The sequence below is a fragment of the Bradysia coprophila genome, unplaced genomic scaffold, assembly GCF_014529535.1.
Source record: "Bradysia coprophila strain Holo2 unplaced genomic scaffold, BU_Bcop_v1 contig_193, whole genome shotgun sequence".
NCBI classification, from domain to species: Eukaryota; Metazoa; Arthropoda; class Insecta; order Diptera; family Sciaridae; genus Bradysia; species Bradysia coprophila.
In genome coordinates, this window is record NW_023503456.1 from 1,952,431 (window position 1) to 1,978,808 (window position 26,378).

Below are 26,378 nucleotides of genomic sequence, written 5' to 3' on the forward strand. Positions count from 1 at the left end.
TCTTCTTTTTCATTATAAATCTGAAATGAAGAAGATGAATAAATAAACTCGCTGGATTTGTTGTTTCTGTTTTTTTTTCTACTTTCGAGTAGTTTGTTTGTTTTGCATTTGAAAATGTGAGATTTGTGATGTCTTTTTGGTGATAGGATTTAAAAAAAAATTGAATCGTTGAACATTTCAAGAAAACAATTAAGTAAAAGAAATGCATTTTGAGGAGGCGCACGAGTGACGAGAAATTTTGAGTGTAATTTTGAAAATTAAATTTCTCATAAAAACTAAAAACTATAAAACTACAAACTGTGTTACAGAAACAACTGATCGTGTAAAATGAGTGAATGAATTTATGAACGACAATCTCTAGTTTGCGCATAAACACACTGTATTAACAATATAACCACACACAAGATAATGGTAATAATATTGGATACGAAAATTGGAGCTTTTGTAAGTAAAGAAAAAAAAATTATTTTAATAATTTTGGGCCCCATACGAAGTACTTGGGCCTTGTTAGACCGCTATGTCGTTTGTAACACGTTCAGTTCGAAGCAGACGGTAAGAGTGACGATGGTTTATAGATCCACAAAAACAAGGCATCAGAACAGTCGGAGTGTTTGCTTAGCCCCGTACAACCCGTAAATCTATTTTTCCGTAGCCCTAATAAGCCCGTAACCCTTATTCGTCCGTTATCAAAATGCTTCCGTAATCTTATGGCGTACTTGACATTATTGCCTATTTTTGCAAATTAACTGTAAGTGTTCATCTTTAAAATTGCGCTTAGCGCAATTACAAAAGCCCGTACGAAGTACTTCTCAAGTATAAAACAAAATTTTACGAAGTAATTTTAGGAATCCGAATTTACAACTTTTTTATCAATTTTCTTTCGGTATTGAATTATCTGTCAAACGAAACAAAGCAAAGTTTGATGAAATATTCTCGATTTATGTGCAAAAAACACTTAGGGCCGAGTAGCGGCCTTAGTCCAAGGGCCCAAATTTGAAACTTTTTTCGCCACGTTCTTTTCGGTATTCAATTATCTCTCAAACGAAACAAAAACTAGCAAAATCGGATGAGATTTACTCGATTTATGTGCAAAAAACACTTAGGGCCGAGTAACGACCTTTGAGCCCTCCCAACAAGCCCACGTTGCATCTTACCCAAAAACAATGTTCTACTCGTCAATACCTTTCATTTGATATATCACAAGCAGCTATGGCGTGCGTATTTCGGTAGATATCGTCGAAAGACTGAAAAACACCTATAGGACCCTTGCTCTGGAAGGGCCCTACCATGCCCATTTTCGAACTTGACCTTACTTTTGTCGATACCAATCGGGGAAATTTTTTTTTTTGGAAAAATGTTACAATCGGTTCACTGGACCAAGACCTTGAGCTCTCAAAGTGACCGTAGAACGCGCAACTAGGCCGCAGAATTGCAGCGAAATCCGGTTTTCATAATTTATTTTTCGGAATTTGGAATTATTGAGGTAAAATGTGAGTTCACAAAGTTAAAGTACTTCACATAGTCCACCATCTTCTCAGTTCTAAATCTTTAGGATTTTGAAGTATTTCTGAGGTTTTTCTTGAGTTCCCTTCTTTTGGCATTACTGAGGTATTAGCTTGGTTCCCAAATTTCTGGTACCACACGTGGTTCAACACCTTCCAATTTCTCGAACTTCAGAATTTTGAAAGATTTCTGAGATTTTTTGGGTTCCCGTTCAAGAATTCAAGGAATTTGAATGATTTGTGAATGATTGCTTTTTTGGATCCATTCTGGACTTCTGGGATTATTGTGGTGGTAGCATATTGCTTCCCAAAATTCCAGCACTTCACAGGGTCCACCATCTTCCCAGTATAACTTCAGGATTTTGAGGAATTTTTCATATATTTTTTCGGTAACATTCTGGACTTTTGGTATCATGGTCGTGGTAGTAGGTTGGTTCATAACATTCATCAATATATTTAGGACCCCAAGTGATTTTTGCTGGAAAATTTCTAGGCAGCCAATAGAGTTACTGACTAAGTGTTAGGCACGCCAGTCACTCTTTGCTTTCTGCCCTAAGGATTAGCTGATCATTTTGGTAACTAATCATAGGGATCAGTTTGCTCGCCTGGAGTGGTTCGTGAAGAACGTAAGGCAATAGGTTGAGAAGGAGATGAGGTCCACAAAGGATCCCATGATCTGTGTGCACTGATCAGAAATGATCACCCTAACTGATGAATCTAGAAGTGTTAAGCACGCACTAGTATTACGCGAACGCAGTAAGGCTAAGGACGCAATAGGGTTGTGAACGCATTAGTATTGCGGACGTACTAGAATCTCGTACGCAATACGGGTCGTACGGGGCTCAGTCGCAGCTATAATTTAATTGATGGCTAGTGTTCCATAAATTCTTACCTATCGATATTCATACCTACGTGGTATACACATATTATTTCCACAAAATCAAAGCTAATTACCATGTTAGCTGGCTGATTTATTAGCTTAACGACTTAATTCACAAACTGTTTTAAAAACTGTAATGTGTATTCGGAACATAATGCCCTTGAATAACTTGTAAAATGATTGCAGAGAACTTTTTTTTTATTATTTCCAATTTATATCTACTCGCATTCTGATGGCTCTCTCGACAATATACACTACAATATTTACGCATTTTTAGTGTCATCTTATTGATGATCTTTATCAATATTTGACCCGATACACAATTTAGTTTTCAAGGCCTATCTGCTTCGCTTTATTTATATGGCTCGCACGAGATATTCATATTTGAATATTTTAAACCACCAGAACGGACTTAGCATTAACATTTAAATAATGAAATCTTCGTTAGAGTTTACTTTTTGGAATTTATGTTATTACTGTGTGTAGATATTATGTCAACGCCGTAGGACGTTTGGAGATTTAAAATAATTGGAAGACTTTGATCGTTTCTAGACTGGTTAATTAGCGCAAGTCTTCTTAATCCAGCCACGAAAAGTTGTGGAACAAAATTTTTCCGGAAAATGGAAAATCGTTTTTCCGGCCGCAAAAGAAATTCTGATGAAAACTTACGAAGTCGAATATCTCCAAATAAAAAAAGACTTTTAAAAAAAATTTTGTTGTGGAAAATATGGCTCGTTACCAAGGAAGAACTTTTTTTTTGAGTATCCCGGAAAATTCATCTATTTTGAAGCCAGGGAAAATCTTCTTCTTCTTCTTCTTTTTCAGCCTGTTTCTATCCACTGCTGGATGTAGGCCTCTCCAACTTCTTTCCATTTCGTACGATCCATTGCCATTTGCTGCCAGTTTGTACCTGCAATAGTCTTAATTCCGTTTGTCCATCTCTCTGGTGGTCTACCTATAGCTCGTCTTTTATATGGTCGCCAGTTCATGATCTTTTTGGTCCAACGTTCGTCTGTCCTTCTTGCAATATGTCCCGCCCAGCTCCATTTCAGAAATGCTATTCTTTCCATGACATCAACGACCCTGGTTTGTTGTCGAACCCATTGATTCGTCATTCTGTCTCTGAGTGTTATTCCAAGCATACTCCGTTCCATGGCTCTTTGTGTCACTCTCAATTTATCTTCGGATGCTTTCGTTAAAGTTAACGTTTCCGCTCCATAAGTGAGCACTGGAAAGACACAAGTGTCGAACACTTTGCGTTTCAGACTATTATTCATTTTGCTTTTGAAAATGAGTCTGAGTTTTCCGAACGCTGCCCATGCAAGACCAATCCTACGTCTTATTTCTGCAGTTTGGTTGTCCAGACCTAACTTCAGTTTATGTCCTAGATATACGTAGCTGTCGACTCGTTCAATGACACAGTGTCACCAATTTTGATCTCTCTATCGTCCCCAATGTTGGTCATGACTTTCGTTTTCGATAAGTTCATCTTGAGGCCAACTTTGCTCGCCTCTTCACTTAACTGTTGTAGCATAAGCTGAGCCTGACCTAGATTCGCTGCTATCGGTACAATGTCATCAGCGAAGCGGAGATTGCTCAAGTACTCTCCATTTATATTTATTCCCATTTTACTCCAGTTTAACTTCCTAAAAACACTCTGCAGAATCGCCGTGCATAATTTCGGTGAAATGGTGTCACCCTCCCTTACACCTCGACCGATTCTGAATTTCTACGTGCTCTTATGAAGTTGTGTTGGAGTACCTTGAGTCTACTCTACATTCGTCTAATGCGTCCAATATCGACCATGTTTCCACTGAATCGAAAGCTTTTTCGAAGTCTACGAATAGCAAGACTATGTCGATGTTGTATTCACGACACTTCTCAATAAGCGTTCTCATCACCTGCAAATGGTCGTTTGTGCTGAAACCAGATCTGAAAGCAGCTTGTTCAACAGGTTGGTAGAAGTCGAACTTGTTAGTGTTCCTCTTCGTAATGATTTTCATAAACAACTTGTAGAGTGTTGACAATAGGCTTATGGGTCGGTAATTTTCCAGCTTTGTTATGTCTCCTTTTTTATGCAGCAATGTAATTACCACATTTTCCCAGGCTGCTGGTACTTCTTCCCATTGGATACATTGATTAAACAAAGCCGTGATTACCTTTAATAAGGAGTCTCCACCTAGTTTAATGACTTCCACTGGCACAACATCTTCTCCGGTAGACTTTTTTTTTTAATCTCGGCTACTGCGGCCTTGACTTCATCAACAGTTATGTCGGGCATATCCTCCGATCCCACGTTTCTTATTATTGGTCTATATTCGGTTTCTTCCATTGGACTCTGTCTTGCTGAATGTCTTAGAATGACTACTAGAATCTACTCCCAAAATTTCAAGAAATTCTAAGACTTTTGGAGGAACTCGTACGGACGCCTAGTTTTTTTATAAAGCTTATTTGGAATCATTTGGATTTGAATTGTAGAGCTTTAAAAAAAACTAGGCGTCCGTACGAGTTCAACGAGCTATCACACGTTCTTGTAGCTTAAAATTTGGCCACGCAATAAATCTTCCAGGAAGCCCCATTTCCATACATTTTGATCAATTTAAACGAAATGAAAAAATCCTACGTTACTTTGTTAGTCCGTCCGTCCGTGTTTCCTATCTTCTAAAGTCTTCTTTAGAATTTCTTGAAATTTTGGGAGTAGATTCTAGTCGTCATTCTAAGACATTCCAGAAAAAAAAATTTGGGGGAAACCGGCCTCGTTTTTCAAAAATTCCAAAAATTTGTAAAAATTTTCAATTTTTTAAATTTGTTAAAATTTTTCTAATTTTTTGAAAAATTTTCAAAGTTTTTGAAAATTTTCAAAAGTTTTTTTTTTTAAATTTTTTCAATTTTTTTTATGAAAAGCATTTTAAAGGAAAATGAGATAATCGAGATTTTTATGGATTTATTTTTTTTAGGTATTCAGAAGTACTTTTGTAATTAATAGAGTGTGCAACGGTTATTTTAGACCAATAATAAGAAACGTGGGATCGGAGGATATGCCCGACATAACTGTCGGTGAAGTCAAAGCCGCAGTAGCCGAGATGAAAAACAAAAAGTCTCCCGGAGAAGATGGTGTTCCAGTGGAAACCATTAAACTGGGTGGAAACTCCTTATTAAAGGCAATCACGGATTTGTTCAATCAATGTCTCCAATGGGAAGAAGTACCAGAAGCCTGGGAAAATGCGGTAATTACATTGCTGCATATATATATATTAAGGATAGTTGTTCCGCTAGTCTAGAGATAGGTCTAGAGTAGAAGAACGCGCACGGAGGCCTCCGTTGGGCCTATTGTGCTACTATTTAGTTAAATTAGGCATACGCTACGTCTTGGAACCTTTCTGTACTCACTATGTAGTTCAGAATGTCCTTGGGTTGCATATGTTTGATCGCCTGGTATTTTATGATATAACCGCCAAAATGCTTACACCTGTTCATAATGTAAGCTGGGCAGTCACACAGAAAATGCTCGGCTGTGTCCGAGTGGTGTCCACACTGATCACAGCTTGGATCTGTTCGTAGTCCGATATTAGTGAGATGAGTATTGAAGCCGTAATGTCCTGTTACAACTCCTGTATATAGTTTCAGTCTTGTACGGCTTACATTTACTAGGTACTTGGTATTATTATTGTTGATGCGAATGCATTCTTTAGCCTGTCGGCATGACTGCACGTTATTCCAGTGTTCTTGAAACTTTAGTTTTTGTAACGATAGCAACTTTCGTCTTTTCGAAGAATGAGGAACCTTAATTATAGGTTCGGGTCCGGAAATGTTGCTCAAAGCTGCAGCTTTAGCTAATGTGTCTGCCGATTCGTTGCCCTCGATGCCGGAATGGGCTGGAACCCATACCAGCTTCACGTTGTTGTTTTTAGCCACCTGATTTACTATTTTCCAACATTCTAGTGATAAAGCTGATGTTTGTACATATGCTCTTAAGGCCTTTAGGGCGGCCTGGCTGTCAACACATATATAGACCATCTCGTCCTTGCAATCCTTATCCAACAGCGTATGACAAGCAGCAATAATTGCCCGTAATTCAGCGAGAAATATATCGGCATAGCTTCCGAGTGGTATCGATATTTCCATATTAAGCTTGGAGCAGTACATCCCTGCCCCTGCAGAGTCATTTATAACGGAGCCGTCAGTGTATAAGACAATGCCTTGCTTGGGTGGAAGATCCCCATTAAGCCATTCATTCCTGTCAGGAATGACAACTTCAAAATTTTTATCCATTGTGAAGGTTTTATTAATTTTGTCCGACGGCATAGACAAGATCGGTAGTAGTGTAGTCGCCTCAAACCAGGCCTCGGTGTGGTCAGTCTGTCTTATGACACACTCTCCTTGAGATGCTAGTCGGTCTATGACTTTTACTGCTTCCGATTGGATCAAAATGTGCAGCGGGGGAAGATTGAGGATAACTTCTAAAGCGTCCGAGGGTGTGGATTTCCAGGCACCCGTAATTGATTTGCATGCTAGCCTTTGGAATTTCTTTAGCTTCTTTTGGATATGTTTGTGTTTGCTTATGTGGTTCCAAACAAATGAGCCGTACAGTAGGATGGGTCTAATCACAGTAGTGTAAATCCAATACATAACCTTGGGAGATAAGCCCCACTTGGTCCCGTAGGCCCTTCGACATTGCCACAGGGCAATAGTTGCTTTGTCTAGGCGGTGTTCAAGATTAAGAACCCAGAGTAGTTTACAGTCAAGAATAATTCCTAGATATTTAACCCATTCGGCTAATTTTATTGGAACTCCTTTGATTTTCGGAATATATAGGCCCTCGACACTACGTTTTCTGGTGAATAGGACCATCGTTGTTTTATCCGGGTTGATACTAAGTTCATTTTTATCACACCATGCAGACACTATGTTTAGTGAAGTTTGCAACAGGCCGCATAACGTATTTACACATATGCCTCTAATGATAGTGGCTAAGTCGTCGGAAAATCCTTCGGTCTGGAGATGCAAGTTGTTCAGCTCCGTCAAAAGTTCATCTATTACTAGACACCACAAGAGTGGAGGTAAAACTCCACCTTGTGGGCATCCTTTTGTTGTGATTATACAGATAGATAGTCCATTAAAATGTACAGAGACCACCCTACTGCGCAGCATGAATTCGATCCAACCAGTGATGCCAGGGTCAATGCCGAAATTATTGCATGCTCGCTTAATTGCTCTGTAAGTTATGTAGTTGAAGGCTCCGGCAATATCAATGAAACAACCTAAGGCGTATTCATTAGATAGTAGAGACAGCTCTAAGGTCTGGACAATATTGTGCAGTGCATTTTCGGTAGATTTCCCTGGTTGATATGCATGTTGTTTTTTGTTTAATTTAGTTACTGAAAGAGGTCCGTCCCTGATGTATCTATCAACTAGTTTCTCTAATGTTTTCAACATAAAAGAGGTCAGGCTTATCGGTCTGTAGTTTTCTGCTAAGGAGTAGTCACTCTTGCCCGGTTTGATGATGAACACTACTTTTACGCTGCGCCAGCAACTTGGAATATGTTTTAGAAGTAAGCTTGCTTTGAAGATATCTATAATCACCGAATTGATGAGTCCTACAGATTGTTGTAGCATAGCAGGTATTATTTTGTCTAGGCCTGCCGACTTAAAAGGTGTAAATGTATTTATCGCCCATCTAATTCTGTCATTAGTGACTATTTCGTCAATAAGTTCAGAATTTACCTCGCCCTCCATTTCAGGTAGTGACAGTCCCCCATGAGTTTCATCTTTGCCAATAATCTTACATTCTGGGAAGTGAACCTTCATTAAGTGCTCGTACGTTTCGGTCTGATTTCTCGTATAATTTCCTGATGGTAACAGCAGCGAACCGACTGCCTGAGCAGGATCCTTCGATAGTATTTTAAATAACTTGGCTGAATCGTGGATACTGTTGATAGAGCTGCATTGATCTCTCCATGCCGATCTTTCTTTGCGTCTCAGATTTCTATTATACTCTCTTAGTTCGCTGTAGTAAACCTCAAAGTTGCCAGAAATTTTACACGCATTGAATGTTTTCCTGACGTTCTTTCGCTTAATTCTATCCTCATGAGAGTAATAAGGTACCGTGTTGCCTGCACTGTGAGAACGTATAGGACACGCTATATCAAAGGCGTTGTTCATTACTATCTGAAACGAATATGCCAAATCGTCCAAATCTTTTTTGTTTTGCGGTATTCCTGAGTGATATAACTTGTCCAAATTTTCCATTATTGCTTCTCGAAAGGCGTTCCAGTTTGTAGAGGATGGGTTTCTGAATTGTAACGGCGGTAATTCATCTAGACTGAGTTTAAAGTGAATACAGCGATGGTCAGATGTCAGAATATACTCTGTGACTTGCCACTCCGTGATGAACGTAAGAATATTCTTTGAGCAAAGAGTTAAGTCCAGGACTTCCCTTCTTCTTTTGTTTACAAAAGTGGGCTTGCTACCTCTATTAAGAATGGTTAAATCTGTTGTGATGAGAAATTCTGACAAACTGTCGCCTCTGGCATTGGTGTTTGTACTGCCCCACGTTAGATGATGGGAATTAGAGTCTAAGCCCGAAAGTAGGGACACATTATTATCCTTACAGTACTCAACTAGCTTTACAAATTCGTTTGTGGGAGGTGCACTTACAGAATCATGCGGGAAGTAGGATGAGCAAACAACGATATTTTTGTCAGCACCTTTAATCTTTATAGATAGTAGCCCTACAGCTTGGTCATTAGTACTGAGGTGATACAGTGGATGGATTGCTAAATTGTTCGAATGGTATATAGCTGCCCTGGGTTTTACATTTCCGCCTGCCTGAATAACGTTACCTCTTTTCCTGTCTAAACCCTTAATGACACTAATCCTGGCCGCGGGTTCTTGTATCAAAGCGATGAAAGAATTTTTCGAGTTCAGAAGTTGATTTAATTCAAAGGTGGGAACTCGTGATCTGTGCAGATTTATCTGGAAAAATTCTAACTCCCTAACCATGGCAGAACACTGTGCTTACCTTATAATGCCTGTCGGCTCTGTTGCTACTCTGGAGGGAACTAGTCCTGGTTGTCGTTAAGAAAATGTGCTGCTGGGCAGTGTGTAGAGGTAAACACATGTATTTGATGCAATTTGAAAAAGTTTTTATTAAAGAAATTGAGTTGAGCCTATAATCCGATGCCTTGGTTTCCTTTGCCATTATTTCTTATATTCCACTGTTACCTTAGACCTACCGGTTTCATAGTACGGTCGGAAACCAATATTTTTGTGTACAGCAATGCTACTTCATGTATAAGACTTCATAAAAGAGCACGGAGAAATTCAGAATCAGCCGAGGTGTAAGGCAGGGTGACACCATTTCACCGAAATTGGACTAAAATGGGAATAAAGATAAATGGAGAGTACCTGAGCGATCTCCGCTTCGCTGATGACATTGTACCGATAGCAGCGAATCTAGGTCAGGCTCAGCTTATGGTACAACAGTTAAGTGAAGAGGCAAGCAAAGTTGGCCTCAAGATGAACTTATCGAAAACAAAAGTCATGACCAACATCGGGGACGATAGAGAAATCAAAATTGGTGACACTGTGTCATTGAATGAGTCGACAGCTACGTATATCTAGGACATAAACTGAAGTTAGGTCTGGACAACCAGACTGCAGAAATAAGACGTAGGATTGGTCTTGCATGGGCAGCGTTCGGAAGACTCAGACTCATTTTCAAAAGCAAAATGAATAATAGTCTGAAACGCAAAGTTTTCGACACTTGTGTCCTTCCAGTGCTCACTTATGGAGCGGAAACGTTAACTTTAACGAAAGCATCCGAAGATAAATTGAGAGTGACACAAAGAGCCATGGAACGGAGTATGCTTGGAATAACACTCAGAGACAGAATGACGAATCAATGGATTCGACAACAAACCAGGGTCGTTGATGTCATGGAAAGAATAGCATCTCTGAAATGGAGCTGGGCGGGACATATTGCAAGAAGAACAGACGAACGTTGGACCAAAAAGATCATGAACTGGCGACCATATAAAAGACGAGCTATAGGTAGAGATGGACAAACGGAATTAAGAATATTGCAGGTACAAACTGGCAGCAAATGGCAATGGATCGTACGAAATGGAAAGAAGTTGGAGAGGCCTACATCCAGCAGTGGATAGAAACAGGCTGAAAAAGAAGAAGAAGAAGAAACGGTTATTGCTTTTTGGGAAAAAGTGTGATCGCGAAATTTCGCGGTTTTCGGACGGAAGACATAGAGGATATAAATTGCGACCAAATAACATAACAGAAAATCAAACCAAACTTCCAAAACAACCGATATCGCTGTAGGTGACGCATTCTGCGCTTGTACGCAAAAATTGTCAAAGCACAAATTAGGCCAAAAAAATTCTAGAAGAAAAATTTTACCAAAAAAATTTGCGTCACAAGTGGCAGCGTTTTTGACTGATCCATTTTTTCACCTGTTAACCGGAAGAATTTAAACGGTGAACGAAATTTCTATTTTTTTTTTGTGTTTTTGAAAATATCTCAATCAAAATGCCAAACACAAGAAGTTGGTAATACTCTAAAAATAGGTTTATTCGTTGATGATCATGTTGGTAATGACTGTTTCCCCTTAATGCACTGATAACAAATTCGCGTAACATAAAAAACAACAACTTGTTATTTATGGGCCACATATCTTTAAGAGCAGCGCTTTGCAAATAAATCTAAAAAATTTTGTTTACAACTTTCATTAACAGTTTTTTTTTCTCGTTTAATGAGATTTGAATAAGAAAAATGATTAATTTGACACATTCCCAGATAGTTGAATTGCTCAAATTCAATTATTATTATTATTATTACTTATGGTGTGGTGGTATGGTGGTTTTTATATGCACATAATATAAAATAATTTATTTCACTTTCTTATCAAAGGAGCGTTACATAAAATGTTACGTGCGTCGGTTCAGTACTTATATTATGCGAGAATGATAAGTTCTTATAAAATTATAGCAACTATTTATGGCCAGCATCATAACATCAATTATTTGAATGTTTGTTTTTCATTCTGCAAAGGTTTGTTTCACATTGCTTCACATTGCCATTTAACTGGTCATCTATGTGTGTCTTTTACCTCAGATACACATAAATATGTTTTATGTAATTTATGATAATAATTAGCATTATTGAGCCGAGTTAATGAGAAAATAAATATTTTAATTTTGTTTTGCTGGTTGAAACTCGATTTCTTTTTCAAATTTATCGCCAATTAAGTTCAAACATTTTACTACTTGAGAATTATAAATAAATAAATCAACCACACAGTCAAGTCGGTCCACAGAGTGGCGTGTTATGCAAACGGTTTTTATTCTCAAAATGTAGACGAAACACTCTTCAAACATTGATGAATTTTGCTCATGTCGGAATGCTTTAAAATTCCCACTAACTGATGGGTTCGGCTATGATGAGGAAATTGGTAACCGTTTCAGTTCTATTCAGTTGCAATGACATTACAATTGAACTCGTTAATTAGATGAGGTGACATAACTACACGGTCAATATCGTCAGGAACGATAGTATCGTTTAAAAAAACGATAATATCGTTTTTAAACGATAATATCGTTTTTTTTGATGATCTTCTTCTTCTTCTTCTTCTTTTTCAGCCTGTTTCTATCCACTGCTGGATGTAGGCCTCTCCAACTTCTTTCCATTTCGTACGATCCATTGCCATTTGCTGCCAGTTTGTACCTGCAATATTCTTAATTCCGTTTGTCCATCTCTCTGGTGGTCTACCTATAGCTCGTCTTTTATATGGTCGCCAGTTCATGATCTTTTTGGTCCAACGTTCGTCTGTCCTTCTTGCAATATGTCCCGCCCAGCTCCATTTCAGAGATGCTATTCTTTCCATGACATCAACGACCCTGGTTTGTTGTCGAATCCATTGATTCGTCATTCTGTCTCTGAGTGTTATTCCAAGCATACTCCGTTCCATGGCTCTTTGTGTCACTCTCAATTTTTCTTCGGATGCTTTCGTTAAAGTTAACGTTTCCGCTCCATAAGTGAGCACTGGAAGGACACAAGTGTCGAAAACTTTGCGTTTCAGACTATTATTCATTTTGCTTTTGAAAATTAGTCTGAGTTTTCCGAACGCTGCCCATGCAAGACCAATCCTACGTCTTATTTCTGCAGTTTGGTTGTCCAGACCTAACTTCAGCTTATGTCCTAAATATACGTAGCTGTCGACTCGTTCAATGACAGTGTCACCAATTTTGATTTCTCTATCGTCCCCGATGTTGGTCATGACTTTTGTTTTCGATAAGTTCATCTTGAGGCCAACTTTGTTTGCCTCTTCACTTAACTGTTGTAGCATAAGCTGAGCCTGACCTAGATTAGCTGCTATCGGTACAATGTCATCAGCGAAGCGGAGATTGCTCAGGTACTCTCCATTTATCTTTATTCCCATTTTACTCCAGTTTAACTTCCTAAAAACACTCTGCAGAATCGCCGTGAATAATTTCGGTGAAATGGTGTCACCCTGCCTTACACCTCGGCCAATTCTGAATTTCTCCGTGCTCTTATGAAGTTTTATACATGAAGTAGCATTGCTGTACACACATCGAATTGTGTTGGAGTACCTTGAGTCTACTCTACATTCGTCTAATGCGTCCAATATCGACCATGTTTCCACTGAATCGAAAGCTTTTTCGAAGTCTATGAATAGCAAGACTATGTCGATGTTGTATTCACGACACTTCTCAATAAGCGTTCTCATCACCTGCAAATGGTCGTTTGTGCTGAAACCAGATCTGAAAGCAGCTTGTTCAACAGGTTGGTAGAAGTCAAACTTGTTAGTGTTCCTTTTCGTAATGATTTTCATAAATAACTTGTAGAGTGTTGACAATAGGCTTATGGGTCGGTAATTTTCCAGCTTTGTTATGTCTCCTTTTTTATGCAGCAATGTAATTACCGCATTTTCCCAAGCTTCTGGTACTTCTTCCCATTGGAGACATTGATTAAACAAAGCCGTGATTGCCTTTAATAAGGAGTCTCCACCTAGTTTAATGGCTTCCACTGGAACACCATCTTCTCCTGGAGACCTTTTGTTTTTCATCTCGGCTACTGCGGCCTTGACTTCATCAACAGTTATGTCGGGCATATCATCCGATCCCACGTTTCTTATTATTGGTCTATCTTCGGTTTCTTCCGTTGGACTCTGTCTTGCTGAAGAAAACAAATTCTCATAAAATTCTGTTGCAATATTTAATATCGCATTTCGATCCGTTTGGATCGTTCCTGTTTTGTCTCGTAATTTGAAGATTTCTTTTTTGGCGTTTGTCATTTTTCTCCGTAGGACTTTCATATTGCAGTTAGCTTCAATTATGTTTTGAGCCAATTGGACATTATATTTTCTTTCATCTGATCTCCTTGCTCTGTTGATACTTTTAGACAGGTTCCGGTATTCCACCGAATCTCGTCCTCCGTTTTTTACCAACTCTGCTCTGCTTGCGATCAGGTCTAATGTTTCTCTGCTGAGTTTTGATTCTTTCCCTTGGACGGATTTGCATTTGGATTTCATGAAACCCATTATTGTATCGACGATTTTGGTATTCAATTCGTCCAATGTTTCACATTGATTGTTGACGTTATCTAATTCGGCAGTCATTTTCGTAGCAAATTCTTCATTTTGTGTGTAAAGCCGTTGTACGTCAATCCTTTCACTTTTTTGAACTAGTTGTGATCTTTGAAATCTGGTATTTAACGTGACTCTTGCACGAACCATTCGGTGATCACTGCCTGTTGAAAAATTGTTTAGGACCGTAACGTTCTTAACGGTTGACTTACAGCCAGTTATGATGTAATCGATCTCATTTTTTGTTGCACCATCTGCACTAGCCCAAGTCCATTTCCGTTGAGGCTTTCCTGCAAAAAATGAATTCATTGCGTACAAATTGTGTTGCTGTAGGAAGTTGAGTAAAACATTTCCACGCTCATTTCTTTGGTCGTTGCTAAAACTGCCAATAGAAACTTCGGAGTCTTCTTCTCGTTTTCCCAGCTTCGCATTGAAATCACCGATGAGATATTGGTAATGTGAAGGGTTTTCGTCCAGAGCTTTCTCGACATCTTCATAGAATCTTTCTACTTCTTCGTCATCATGGGTGGACGTGGGTGCGTAAACCTGAATTAATTTGACACTGTATCTGTTATTTATCTTCAGGCTTACGTATATCACTCGATCGGATATGCTTTTCGTGTGAGTTATGCGATCCGACCACCGCTTGTTTATGAACAATCCGACACCGTGCATCAGCATCTGACTGTCACTTCCTCGGTAGAAGAATGTATGCCCTGATTGTAATTTCAGGCATTCCTCTCCAGGTTTTCTCACTTCGCTCACTCCCACAACATCCCATTTTATCTTTTCTAGCTCTTCTTCCATTTCTTGCATTTTTTGTCTTGACGACATTTTGTTTTGATGATACTATCGTCTAAAAAACGATATTATCGTCCAAAAAAATTTCATCCAGGACGATAATATCGTCTAAAATTATAAATTTTAAAATATTTTCAGGATGATTTTATCGTTTTTTTGACGATAATATCGTCCTGGATGAAAATATCAGCTGGACGATATTATCGTTATTTTCTTTTTCTGAACAAATTTATCGTTATTTTGGACGATATTATCGTCCTGGGCGATAATTTTTGGGACGATAATATCGTTCTGGACGATAGTATCGTCCAGAACGATAATGTCGTTTTTAATTAATTTATTTTTTTAAATTTGAGATGATAATATCGTCCAGGACGATAATATCGTTTTTAATTTATTTAAAATAAAAATTCTAGACGATAATATCGTTCTGGGCGATATTATCGTTCTGGATGGTTGTTGAAGACGAAACACAAAATCTTGTAGATAAACATTGTTTTATAGAGACGGCAAATATATATTAAAAATTGGTTCATTTGGTTCCGTAAATTTAAATTTTATATAGAAAAATTACACAGACTAATTATGAGACGATGCGAGAAAAAAAAAATTAACTCCTAAGTTCCGACACCGTTCCGGCGCCCGGCTCGCATTGCGGCCCTCCGCTTCGCTCCGGGGCAATGGGCCGGATCGCTCGGCGTGTTAAAACGCTTTTTATGTACAATCAAAGTTGGTATTCATTTCGTAAAAAGATGAATTATTTAGGGACGAACTAAACGCCTTTTTTAAACACTGATGTGTAGGTGATTTCCTCTGACAATTGTTTTTCGATATTTTGGAAGAGAATTCGGTTCTTGCTGCACCTCTGAGTAAAATTGAGTCCTGGACAATATTACCACCCAAAACTAAACGATAATATCGTCCTGGGCGATATTATCGTTTTTTAAACGATAGTATCGTCCTGGACGATATTATCGTTTAAGAAAACGATAATATCGCCCAGGACGATATTATCGTTTTGGACGATATTATCGTACAGAAAACGAAAATATCCATTAGATTTTCTAGAACGGTAATATCGTCCAGAAAACGATAATATCGTCCAGACAATATTTTAGAATTTTTCAATTTAGACGATATTATCGTCCTGGATGAAAATTTTTTGGGCGATAATATCGTTTTTTTGGACGATAGTATCGTTTTTTAGACGATAGTATCGTCCAAAAAAACGATAATATCGTTCCTGACGATATTGACGGTGTGGAAATGTCCCGCCACCTTGGAATTAATAAAACTAAAACGTCAGCAAGCATATAAAAAGGACCATGGTTTTTCAACCAAAAAGTCAACTTCAAGGAATGACAGGGCACACCACATAAACTTTTCGAAATCTCTGTTGAATATACTCGGGTGATCGTGTTCAAGGTTTAACATTGAGTTTTGTTTTGGTCGAGAAAACACTGACAGAATGGAGATCTCGTCACATGATTGTGTCATTTCAAAGCAACAACACTATTTACTCTAGTCAACAGTAATGGAAAATTTTTGGGAAATCATTTACTCAAATTTTCAACTGACAGTTGCACAAAACAACGCTAAGTCTGAATTCACAGTCATCCGTTTTGCCTCCGAGTACATGACATGTGACATTACAAACAATAGGTCACATAAGCGTTAAAATGACTAGCTGTGCGGTATGTTTTGAAATAGAAGGTGCACTTACGGCCTGACTTAGGAATAATTCGAGAAAGCTTGTGAAAATAAGCGAAAATGTTTTCCCAAAAATAGGTGTTGAGACAAATAGAGCCGGCGACTTTGAAATAAGTTCGTTTCAGCGGTTTTTCAGCTGGTCCACTGATACAAATAAAACTTCTATTCCGCTTTATACGGTTTTATCGCGTGTGCATAAGTATCGTATCGTTTCAACCGTAAAAGCTTTATTTTCATAAATCCAAAATGGCGGCTTTTAGCCATTTTGTGAGGGAAAAAGATTATCCTTTTGCTATTTTATTGCTATACTTTTCAAATAATCCTGTCAAATTTACTTATTTGATGGGCGAAAAGTCCTTATTTGTAGTCAAGTTATACTGAAAACTCGGAAAATTCTTACGGAAATTTGAAAATTTAAGAATTCCTAAGCCAACAAAGAGTGGGGATCAATACCTTTAATTTGAGCCATCGCACGCTATCTTTTGTTGCACAGAACTCGGTTAATACAAAACCAGTCTCCGTTCACCAACAAAAATCTTGAAAATGGATGTAAATTTCATTTTATCGTGTGACTTGTGGCCCTCGCTACGCTCGAAATGAAATTTCCAACTTTTCTTCCCTCTGTTAACAAATAACTATTGTTTATATGAGTGGTTCAGCTGAAGAACGGCTGAAATGAGCCATGTATTTCGAAGTCACCGGCTGTACTTCTTCTGTAAAAAACATCTCTGAACCATTTTGCACAATATCAGGGCGGAAAGGCGTTTTAAAAAAGTCAAACGTAACATTCGACCCAGTGTGAAGGTGGAATATGAATCGAAAATTTCGCGAAGTTGTTTTTGACTGACTTCTTCTACAACCAGATTTTATGACAATTTCCTGTGTGAATTAATACATGACTCGGGAACAATGTCTATAATCTGCTAAAAGTGGTGTAGGCGTCGCTTCTTGTTTATGTTTGCAAAATCAAAAGAGAAACTGAATACACAATCAGAGTTTACAAAGTCAATTAACGACTCGTTAAATGTGTTTCTATGTTCATCACTTTTGATGAATCAAACAATCGCAAAACAATAAGCTATTATCAGACGCAACGACGCACTGTTTCATGTTATTTATAATTATCCGATGATTCTATCATAATTCGTCGTTTCAATTGCAAATAGAAATGAAATATTCCGCCTTGATACTTCCAGCTAAAAGAACTAAATAATTTTTACAGCTCCAGAAAATTGCGTCAATTAATATTTTTTTTCGTTCTGTTTGCTTTTAATTTCTCATGAAAGTAATTAAAAAATAATTTATTTTTACGTACGCAACGAATGTTCTTTTTATAGGAGGACAAACCAGCGAACATTATACTTTTTGTTGCATATAAAATTCAAAGCAAAATTTCAAAAATCGCATCATGTCGCGGTGGATTTATAACTTATAGAAGTTTGTTTCTCGCATATGACAAAAATAGAACCGCTTTTCTATGCGAACTCGCATTTTCATTTAACATCAAAATGTTTGATTTTATAATTTTGATTTTTTTTTGTTGTTAAATAGTCCAGGTGCTTGTGTCAGAAAAAGTAGCTCCGCTCGCAACATGACTTTTGAGTTTTAGCCCCGTACGAAGTACAAAGGGGTTTATAGGATTACGATGCCGTGTGTAATTGATGGAATTCGAAGCAGACGGTAAGGGCAAAGTGTTTGCCTGTGTTCATAGATGACGAATCCGCAATAAAAATTTTGTCTGTCCGTCCGTCCGTCCCGTCGATATCTTGAGTAAATCAAATCCGATTTCGAAATTGTGAGACTAAGTTCGAAGATAGGCATATTCGAGTCGGCCCCTCGTGAGTTAGGGCCATCTAAGTGTTTTAAGGTCTTTTGGGGATATCTTCGGCATAATAAACGATGGAAATGTAAATGAAACGGCAAACGATAGGTATTGTCGATACCAAATCAAGGAAAAAAAAATTCATTAAAATCGGTTGAATGGACCGTGAGTTAGGGCCCGAGTAAAAGGCTACTTGGCCCTAAGTGTTTTTTGCATTTAAGTCGAGTAAATTTTATCCGTTTTTCCAAATTTTTGTTTCATTTGAAAAGGAATCGAACACAGAATAGGATGTTGTTGAAAAAAAAATTGGGGTCTTGGACTAAGGCCTCTACTAGAGTCCTATGTGTATTTTGCATATAACTCGAGTAAATTTCATACGTTTTTCCTAATTTTTGTTTCATTTGACTAAGGTTGCTACCGAGGGGTAATCACTTTCTCATATAATCCCATGTAATCCTTGTCATAAAATCAGTGATTTACCCCTCAGTTGCTACTAGGGCCCTATGTGTATGTATGCTCAATAAATCAAAATTTTAAGGCTATTTGAAATTATTGTTACATTTGAAAGTAACATCGTACGGGGCTTCGTAATTGCGCTATGCACAATTTCTAAGATGTACACATTTCATAATAATTTTGCTTTAACTGCATTAACGGGCGCAATAGGCTTACGATCAAAGTAGGGTGAAATAATAATTATCTGTTATCTGATAACCGATAGCTCGCAGTTACCAATGCAATTTGAAAATTTGGTAGTTGGTAGCTAACTACCAAGGCTAATTGAACACCAAGCGTAATTTTTGGAGAACAACACGACGACTGACAAAATTATTCTACATGCTAGTCTATTTAAAGCTTTATTTTTGGTAGTTTACTACCAAACTGGTAGCTGACTACCAAACTGGTAGCTGACTACCAAACTGGTAGTTGACTACCAAACTGGTAGTTGACTACCAAACTGGTAGTTGACTACCAAACTGGTAGTTGACGACCATGCTGATAGAGATGAAATTATTTAGGCTGCTTGCCTATTTATTTATAATTCGATAATTGGTAAAAGTTGGTGGAGATGTTTGTTTTTCAACAGCTGCATATCGACTAATGAAACTATTCTTCCTGCTTGCCTATGAAAAAATCGAGAAAAAGAAAAAAAAACCTCATCAGGCTTTAGCCGGTCTATTCTTGTCTTTTTTCTGGAATAGTTGATCCAATACCGATATTTTGTGGAACAACTTTTTGTTCGATAAAATAAAATGGCGGCGATATTGAAGTTTCCTAAAAAAGTCACCTGGAAAATTCCTTGGAGAGTTGATCACTCTCCATCCCGAAATCTTTAGTTATTTCTTCCCTGTTCAAGAACCTAGAAATTTGACGAATCTTTACCAGATTTCTTCAAAAAATGCAATTATTGAGGTCAGTTTCTATGAGTTGATCACTCTCCATTTCGAAGTCTTACAGTTATTGGTCACATCTAGCGCACAAAACCCCCCATTTACTAACTAGTCAGGAAAATAGCTATTTATCGAAACTCGAAAGTTACTCTGCGAACGGAATGACACATACAGCCGTACTATAGATGAATGGGGGAAAAATAGCTGTAAGTTATGTTATGTTATGATAATATGCGGTTTTAACGTTTCAATGTTTTTGTCTGTTTCACTTGCAGAACCGTGTACTTCACATCAAACAAACCATCCAGTGACCTTCAATGTCTTTAATCAAACAAAAGAAATGCTCTAATGATGGATTACAAAAACACAATAGCAAGGATATTACATTTATTGATGATTATCACACAGATTACAGCTGTACGATATGAGGTGAGTTTATTATTGACCAAAAATTTTTATTTTTATTTTTCAATTTAAAATCAATTTATTAGAGATCACTGTCACTGTTATAATCAAAGAAAAACCAAAATGCTTAGACAATTGTATCTGATCGTTATTCCAACAAAGCATTCAAATAAACATTTCAATTCTTATACAAAAGACATTATTCAAATGTTGTTGGTTTTGGAGCTTGTTCCGGCTTTATTAACCATATCAATATGTAATGACTAAATTAACAATTGTTGTTTCGATAAAGAAGTAGAAAGGAAAGTATAACTCAATCAATCGTTGATTTACTGTGCTTTTACATATTCTTGGGTTAAACACCAAGGTTTTTATGTGGTGGTTACGCAGTCCGCCATTATTTCACTGGGGTCGTTGTCGTATGCAAACATGTTTCTCTACACGTACCTCTGTTTATTTTTCTAATTTTGATTTTCTGAGAGAATAAGAATAAGAATCCATGAAATAGTGCCCTAATCATATCATGTCCGGAGCGATAGCGGAGGACTTGACGCAGTCTAACTTCCAAAAAAAGAACAAAGAAATTTTGTTGAGACGCGGCAACTATATATATCCGAACATTTCAGTTACTGTCTTTGGTTTATATCACCACAAAACATATTCTATCATATTCTCGCTTCAAATACGAGCAAAACGAGCTATCACTCGACTATGCAGGTTTAAAATTGCCGGAGATACATCGTTTTGAAGTTGGTCATTATTCGTAGAAAATACACCAAATTGACTTTTCCCAAACAATCAAAATCCTTCAACTTACTCTGTACGGTTCTGTCTATCTATCTATCGACGGTCGATCTCGGAAACTAGTCAGCCAATCTCCATGAAATTTTGCAGGAACCTCAGGGTGGGCATAAAAATGAAAATGTGATACGCCATTACCCCAGGAAAAACCAGAATTTTGGTTTATTGGCCTCGAAGTGGTTTCTGAGTGTGATTTTCGAGGGTCGGGAACGCGTTTTCGGCTGTAGCTGAGCTGTTTTGAAACCTACTGAGGCGTGAGACTCATCAAATGAAAGGTATTTGCCACACGAAGTGGTCAGAGTGACCAAATTTTGAGCTACTCGAGCGTAGGATGAAAGGACTAATATTTTTTGGCTTATGATAGATAGAGAGTTACTTTCTTCGGCAAAGTCTCAGAGTTTTACGAGTAGAACAGATTGGCATATGTGAAAAATGACAAAAATTGGAAATGGGTGGGTTAATTAGGATTTTAGAGCAATTTCTTGAATGGTTGCAGATAGAGAATTACTTTCGTCAAATTTTCGAGATTCGTCCAATTTTCTTCTCCTTCTTCTTCTTCAGCCTGCTTCTATCCACTGCTGGATGTAGACCTCTCCAACTTCTTTCCATTTCGTACGATCCATTGCCATTTGCTGCCAGTTTGTACCTGCAATATTCTTAATTCCGTTTGTCCATCTCTCTGGTGGTATACCTATAGCTCGTCTTTTATATGGTCGCCAGTTCATGATCTTTTTGGTCCAACGTTCGTCTATCCTTCTTGCAATTTGACCCGCCCAGCTCCATTTCAGAGATGCTATTCTTTCCATGACATCAACGACCCTGGTTTGTTGTCGAATCCATTGATTCGTCATTCTGTCTCTGAGTGTTATTCCAAGCATACTCCGTTCCATGGCTCTTTGTGTCACTCTCAATTTATCTTCGGATGCTTTCGTTAAAGTTAACGTTTCCGCTCCATAAGTGAGCACTGGAAGGACACAAGTGTCGAAAACTTTGAGTTTCAGACAATTATTCATTTTGCTTTTGAAAATCAGTCCGAGTTTTCCGAACGCTGCCCATGCAAGACCAATCCTACATCTTATTTGATCTCTCTATCGTCCCCAATGTTGGTCATGACTTTCGTTTTCGACAAGTTCATCTTGAGGCCAACTTTGCTTGCCTCTTCACTCAACTGTTGTAGCATAAGCTGAGCCTGACCTAGATTCGCTGCTATCGGTACAATGTCATCAGCGAAGCGGAGATTGCTCAGGTACTCTCCATTTATCTTTATTCCCATTTTACTCCAGTTTAACTTCCTAAAAATACTCTGCAGAATCGCCGTGAATAATTTCGGTGAAATGGTGTCACCCTGCCTTAGCCTTACACCTCGGCCAATTCTGAATTTCTCCGTGCTTTTATTAAGTTTTATACATGAAGTAGCATTGCTGTACACACATCGAATTGTGTTGGAGTACCTTGAGTCTACTCTAAATTCGTCTAATGCGTCCAATATCGACCATGTTTCCACTGAAGTCTATGAACAGCAAGACTATGTCGATGTTGTATTCACGACACTTCTGAATAAGCGTTCTCATCACCTGCAAATGGTCGTTTGTGCTGAAACCAGATCTGAAAGCAGCTTGTTCGACAGGTTGGTAGAAGTCGAACTTGTTAGTGTTCCTCTTCGTAATGATTTTCATAAACAACTTGTAGAGTGTTGACAGTAGGCTTATGGGTCGGTAATTTTCCAGCTTTGTTATGTCTCCTTTTTTATGCAGCAATGTAATTACCGCATTTTCCCAGGCTTCTGGTACTTCTTCCCATTGGAGACATTGATTAAACAAAGCCGTGATTGCCTTTATTAAAGAGTCTCCCCCTAGTTTAATGGCTTCCATTGGAACACCATCTTCTCCGGGAGACTTTTTGTTTTTCATCTCGGCTACTGCGGCCTTGACTTCATCAACAGTTATGTCGGGCATATCCTCCGATCCCACGTTTCTTATTATTGGTCTATCTTCGGTTTCTTACATTGGACTATGTCTTGCTGAAGAAAACAAATTCTCATAAAATTCTGTTGCAATATTTAATATCGCATTTCGATCCGTTTGGTTCGTTCCTGTTTTGTCTCGTAATTTGAAGATTTATTTTTTGGCGTTTGTCATTTTTCTCCGTAGGACTTTCATATTTCAAATTTTCGGTTTTCGTTAAATTTTCAAATTTCGTCAAATTTTCGATTTTCTTCAAATTTTCGTTGACTACACTTCTAATACGACTGATATCCCAACAAAAATCTCTTAGAGAAAAGTGTGACGCAGTCTTTGAAGTACAATTTCTAAAATGAATGATATCGCTATAGTTGACGCTTTCAGCTTCGTTACGCAAAAATTAAATTTTACACCCAATTTTAGTTCAAACAAGCTGGCTTAGTTTTTCTCATCATCTGCCAAATAATTTTTACCAAAAAAAATTTGACTGGAAACAACCAACATTTTACCAAAACGAGCCGTCAGAACAGTCGGAGCGTTTGCTGCGACTGAGCCCGTACAAATCCGTACATCTATTGCGTACGTGACCCTAGTTCGTCCGTCGCCCTACTCTTACCGTAAGCCTACTGTGCCCGTAAACGTCGGTAAAGTAAAATTCCTATGAAATGTGTACGTCTTAAAAATTGCGCATAGCGCAATTACGAAGCCCCGTACGACGTTCCTTTCAAATGTAACACAAATTTCGAATTGACCTAAAATTAAGTAAGTATCATTTTCACCGATTTATATTGATTTTATAAAAATCTAAAATGGCGGCCGACGGCCATTTTGTTAGGATGTGGAAAGTAGTACGGCTGCTTTACATTCGTTAGTACCTTTCAAACAAAAAAAAATCATGAAATTCGGTCAAAATTTACTCGAGATATTGACAAAAAACTCCACGTTCACTGTACGGCCGAGTAGCCACATATAAGCTCACTCCAAGAGACCTAGCTCACGCTCTGGTAAACCGAATTTCATAAACTTTTTTTTCCCTGATTGGTACGGTCAATACCAATCTAATAAAGCAAAATCCATCTAACTCCGTTCAAATTTGGCCAACCTACAAGCAAAAACGGCTTGCCGCCCTGTATCTAGTTCACACCAAGCGGTCTAACTAACGAGTCGATCATCCGATTTCCATAAACTTTTTTTTGTCGATCGGTATTGTAAATACCTTTCATTTGACGTATCACTTACAAGTGTATTGCTTAAATGTCTGGAGATATCGTCGAAAAACAGTTAGGCACTTATTGGTCCCCAGCTCCGGAAGGGTCGACCCAAAATCGCCCATCTTCGAACTTAGCCTCACTATTTTGACTATCTTTCAGGAAAATTTTTGAAATCGGATTTGATTTACTCAAGATATCGACGTGACAGACGGACGGACAGACGGACAGACGGACGGACAAAATTTTTATTGCGGATTCGTTATCTATGAACATAGGCAAACACTTTGCCCTTACCGTCTGCTTCGAATTCCATCAATTACACACGGCATCGTAATCCTATAAGCCCCTTCGTACTTCGTACGGGGCTAAAAATCTGCGTCGCAAAGTGGCAGATGTTCAGGAACAGACCAGCAAGAAAATTTATCTGCCACATGCGACGCAGATATTTTTGGTAAAATTTTGGTCGTTTCCAGTCAAATTTTTTTTTGGTAAAAATTATTTGGCAGATGATGAGATAAAACTAAGCCAGCTTGTTTGAACTAATTGGGTGTAACGAAGCTGAAAGCGTCAACTCTAGCGATATCATTCATTTTAGAAATTGTACTTCAAAGACTGCGTCACACTTTTCTCGAAGAGATTTTTGTTGGGATCGTCTATACTCAAAAAAATCTTAATTTTAGTCCCTGCCGTCAACTGCATTTCAATATAAAATTTCAACTGAGCTCAAATTGTGTTAAACGGCACCTATGTACATTGTACAGAGCCTTAAAAGCAAAAACGTCTAGTATGCATGAACTTTGTCACAGTGATTTACACAAAAATGAGCAGATCTCTACAATAGATCTGTTCCGAGTGCAGCTTACTGTCAAACGTCATCCATAGAGCTATAACCTCAAAGCTTTTCTATACATTTTGTCAACAATTTTGTTTGGTTATGGTCGTTATGGTCATCTGTGGGTGACGTTTGACATTTCGATGTTGGACATGGAACAGACCTATTACTAACATACCTTCGGGGGTTTCCCCGGCTGGCTAGTAAATCAAATTCAAATCTTCGATGTACTGCATCAAATAGTTAATAATTTACGAAAGGCGAAAATGGTAAAAACGAGGTGTATGTGCGATTTGCAGAGGTGGCGACGAGTAGCGTAATAAATATCGTTCCCACAAAAATCAATATTGAACATAGAAATTATCAACATAAATTCGTAGCGGACCAATAACGTCACTAAGAAGTATAAATCATACATCGAAAGCAGTGGCATCTGTTCGTGACAATCGGAAATCGGCAATATTACACAGATTTCTGAAATATAAGCCTTTCCGTCTAGTGTACATCTCAGTCAGCTTAAATGATAAAGAAACCATTTTGACAGAGAGGTGATAACAGATGGCGTTGATTCCGTACCGCAGAAGCAAAGGTCATCTTTTATCATCTCTTTGCCAATATTGATGTCAAAATAACAGTCAAAAGAAAAACGAAATTCGAAATAACAGATTTGTTGTAGGCCTCGACTACCGGGCAACCGTTGACTTATCATGTGCGACAGACTCTATTTTTTTGTTTTAAACCGAAACTAACGAAAACGCTTCTTCCATCCACATTTTGTCGCAGAATTCGTACGCTAGCAGATTCAACCAATGAAAGTATAAACCAGGTATGGTCTGTTCATACAAATCGCTATGTCCTCTGCTACATACAAAGTTTGACATTCGACCATACCTTGTGTCGACGTTCATTGGATTCAACACGTCCACAATCCATCATTTCATGATTTGTATGCATCTTTATGTGCGACGCACATTGTGCGTGGCAATAATTTCCAAAAATTTGGTTTGAGTCGAGGCACCAAAAAATCGTTGCTCCTAAGCAATATTTACAGTTCGGAAAACTCAGACTAATTTTCAAAAGCAAAATGAATAATAGTCTGAAACGCAAAGTTTTCGACACTTGTGTCCTTCCAGTGCTCACTTATGGAGCGGAAACGTTAACTTTAACAAAAGCATCCGAAGATAAATTGAGAGTGACACAAAGAGCCATTGAACGGATAATATGCTTGGAATAACACTCAGAGACAGAATGACGAATCAATGGATTCGACAACAAACCAGGGTCGTTGATGTCATGGAAAGAATAGCATCTCTGAAATGGAGCTGGACGGGACATATTGCAAGAAGGACAGACGAACGTTGGACCAAAAAGATCATGAACTGGCGACCATATAAAAGACGAGCTATAGGTAGACCACCAGAGAGATGGACAAACGGAATTAAGAA

The 26,378-nt window shown here is 38.1% G+C and overlaps 1 protein-coding gene across 1 annotated transcript in view; it reads left to right on the forward strand.

Annotated features, from left to right (window-relative positions):
* The first annotated feature begins 256 nt into the window (after positions 1 to 256).
* The window catches only part of LOC119075216, a 74,776-nt gene continuing 48,654 nt past the window's right edge, over positions 257 to 26,378 (forward strand). Inside the window, exons 1-2 of the mRNA XM_037181601.1 lie at positions 257 to 444; positions 19,999 to 20,152. Of these exons, the coding sequence (XP_037037496.1) occupies positions 20,072 to 20,152 (81 nt within the window). The 5' untranslated portion in view covers positions 257 to 444; positions 19,999 to 20,071. The remainder of the gene's footprint in view (positions 445 to 19,998; positions 20,153 to 26,378) is intronic.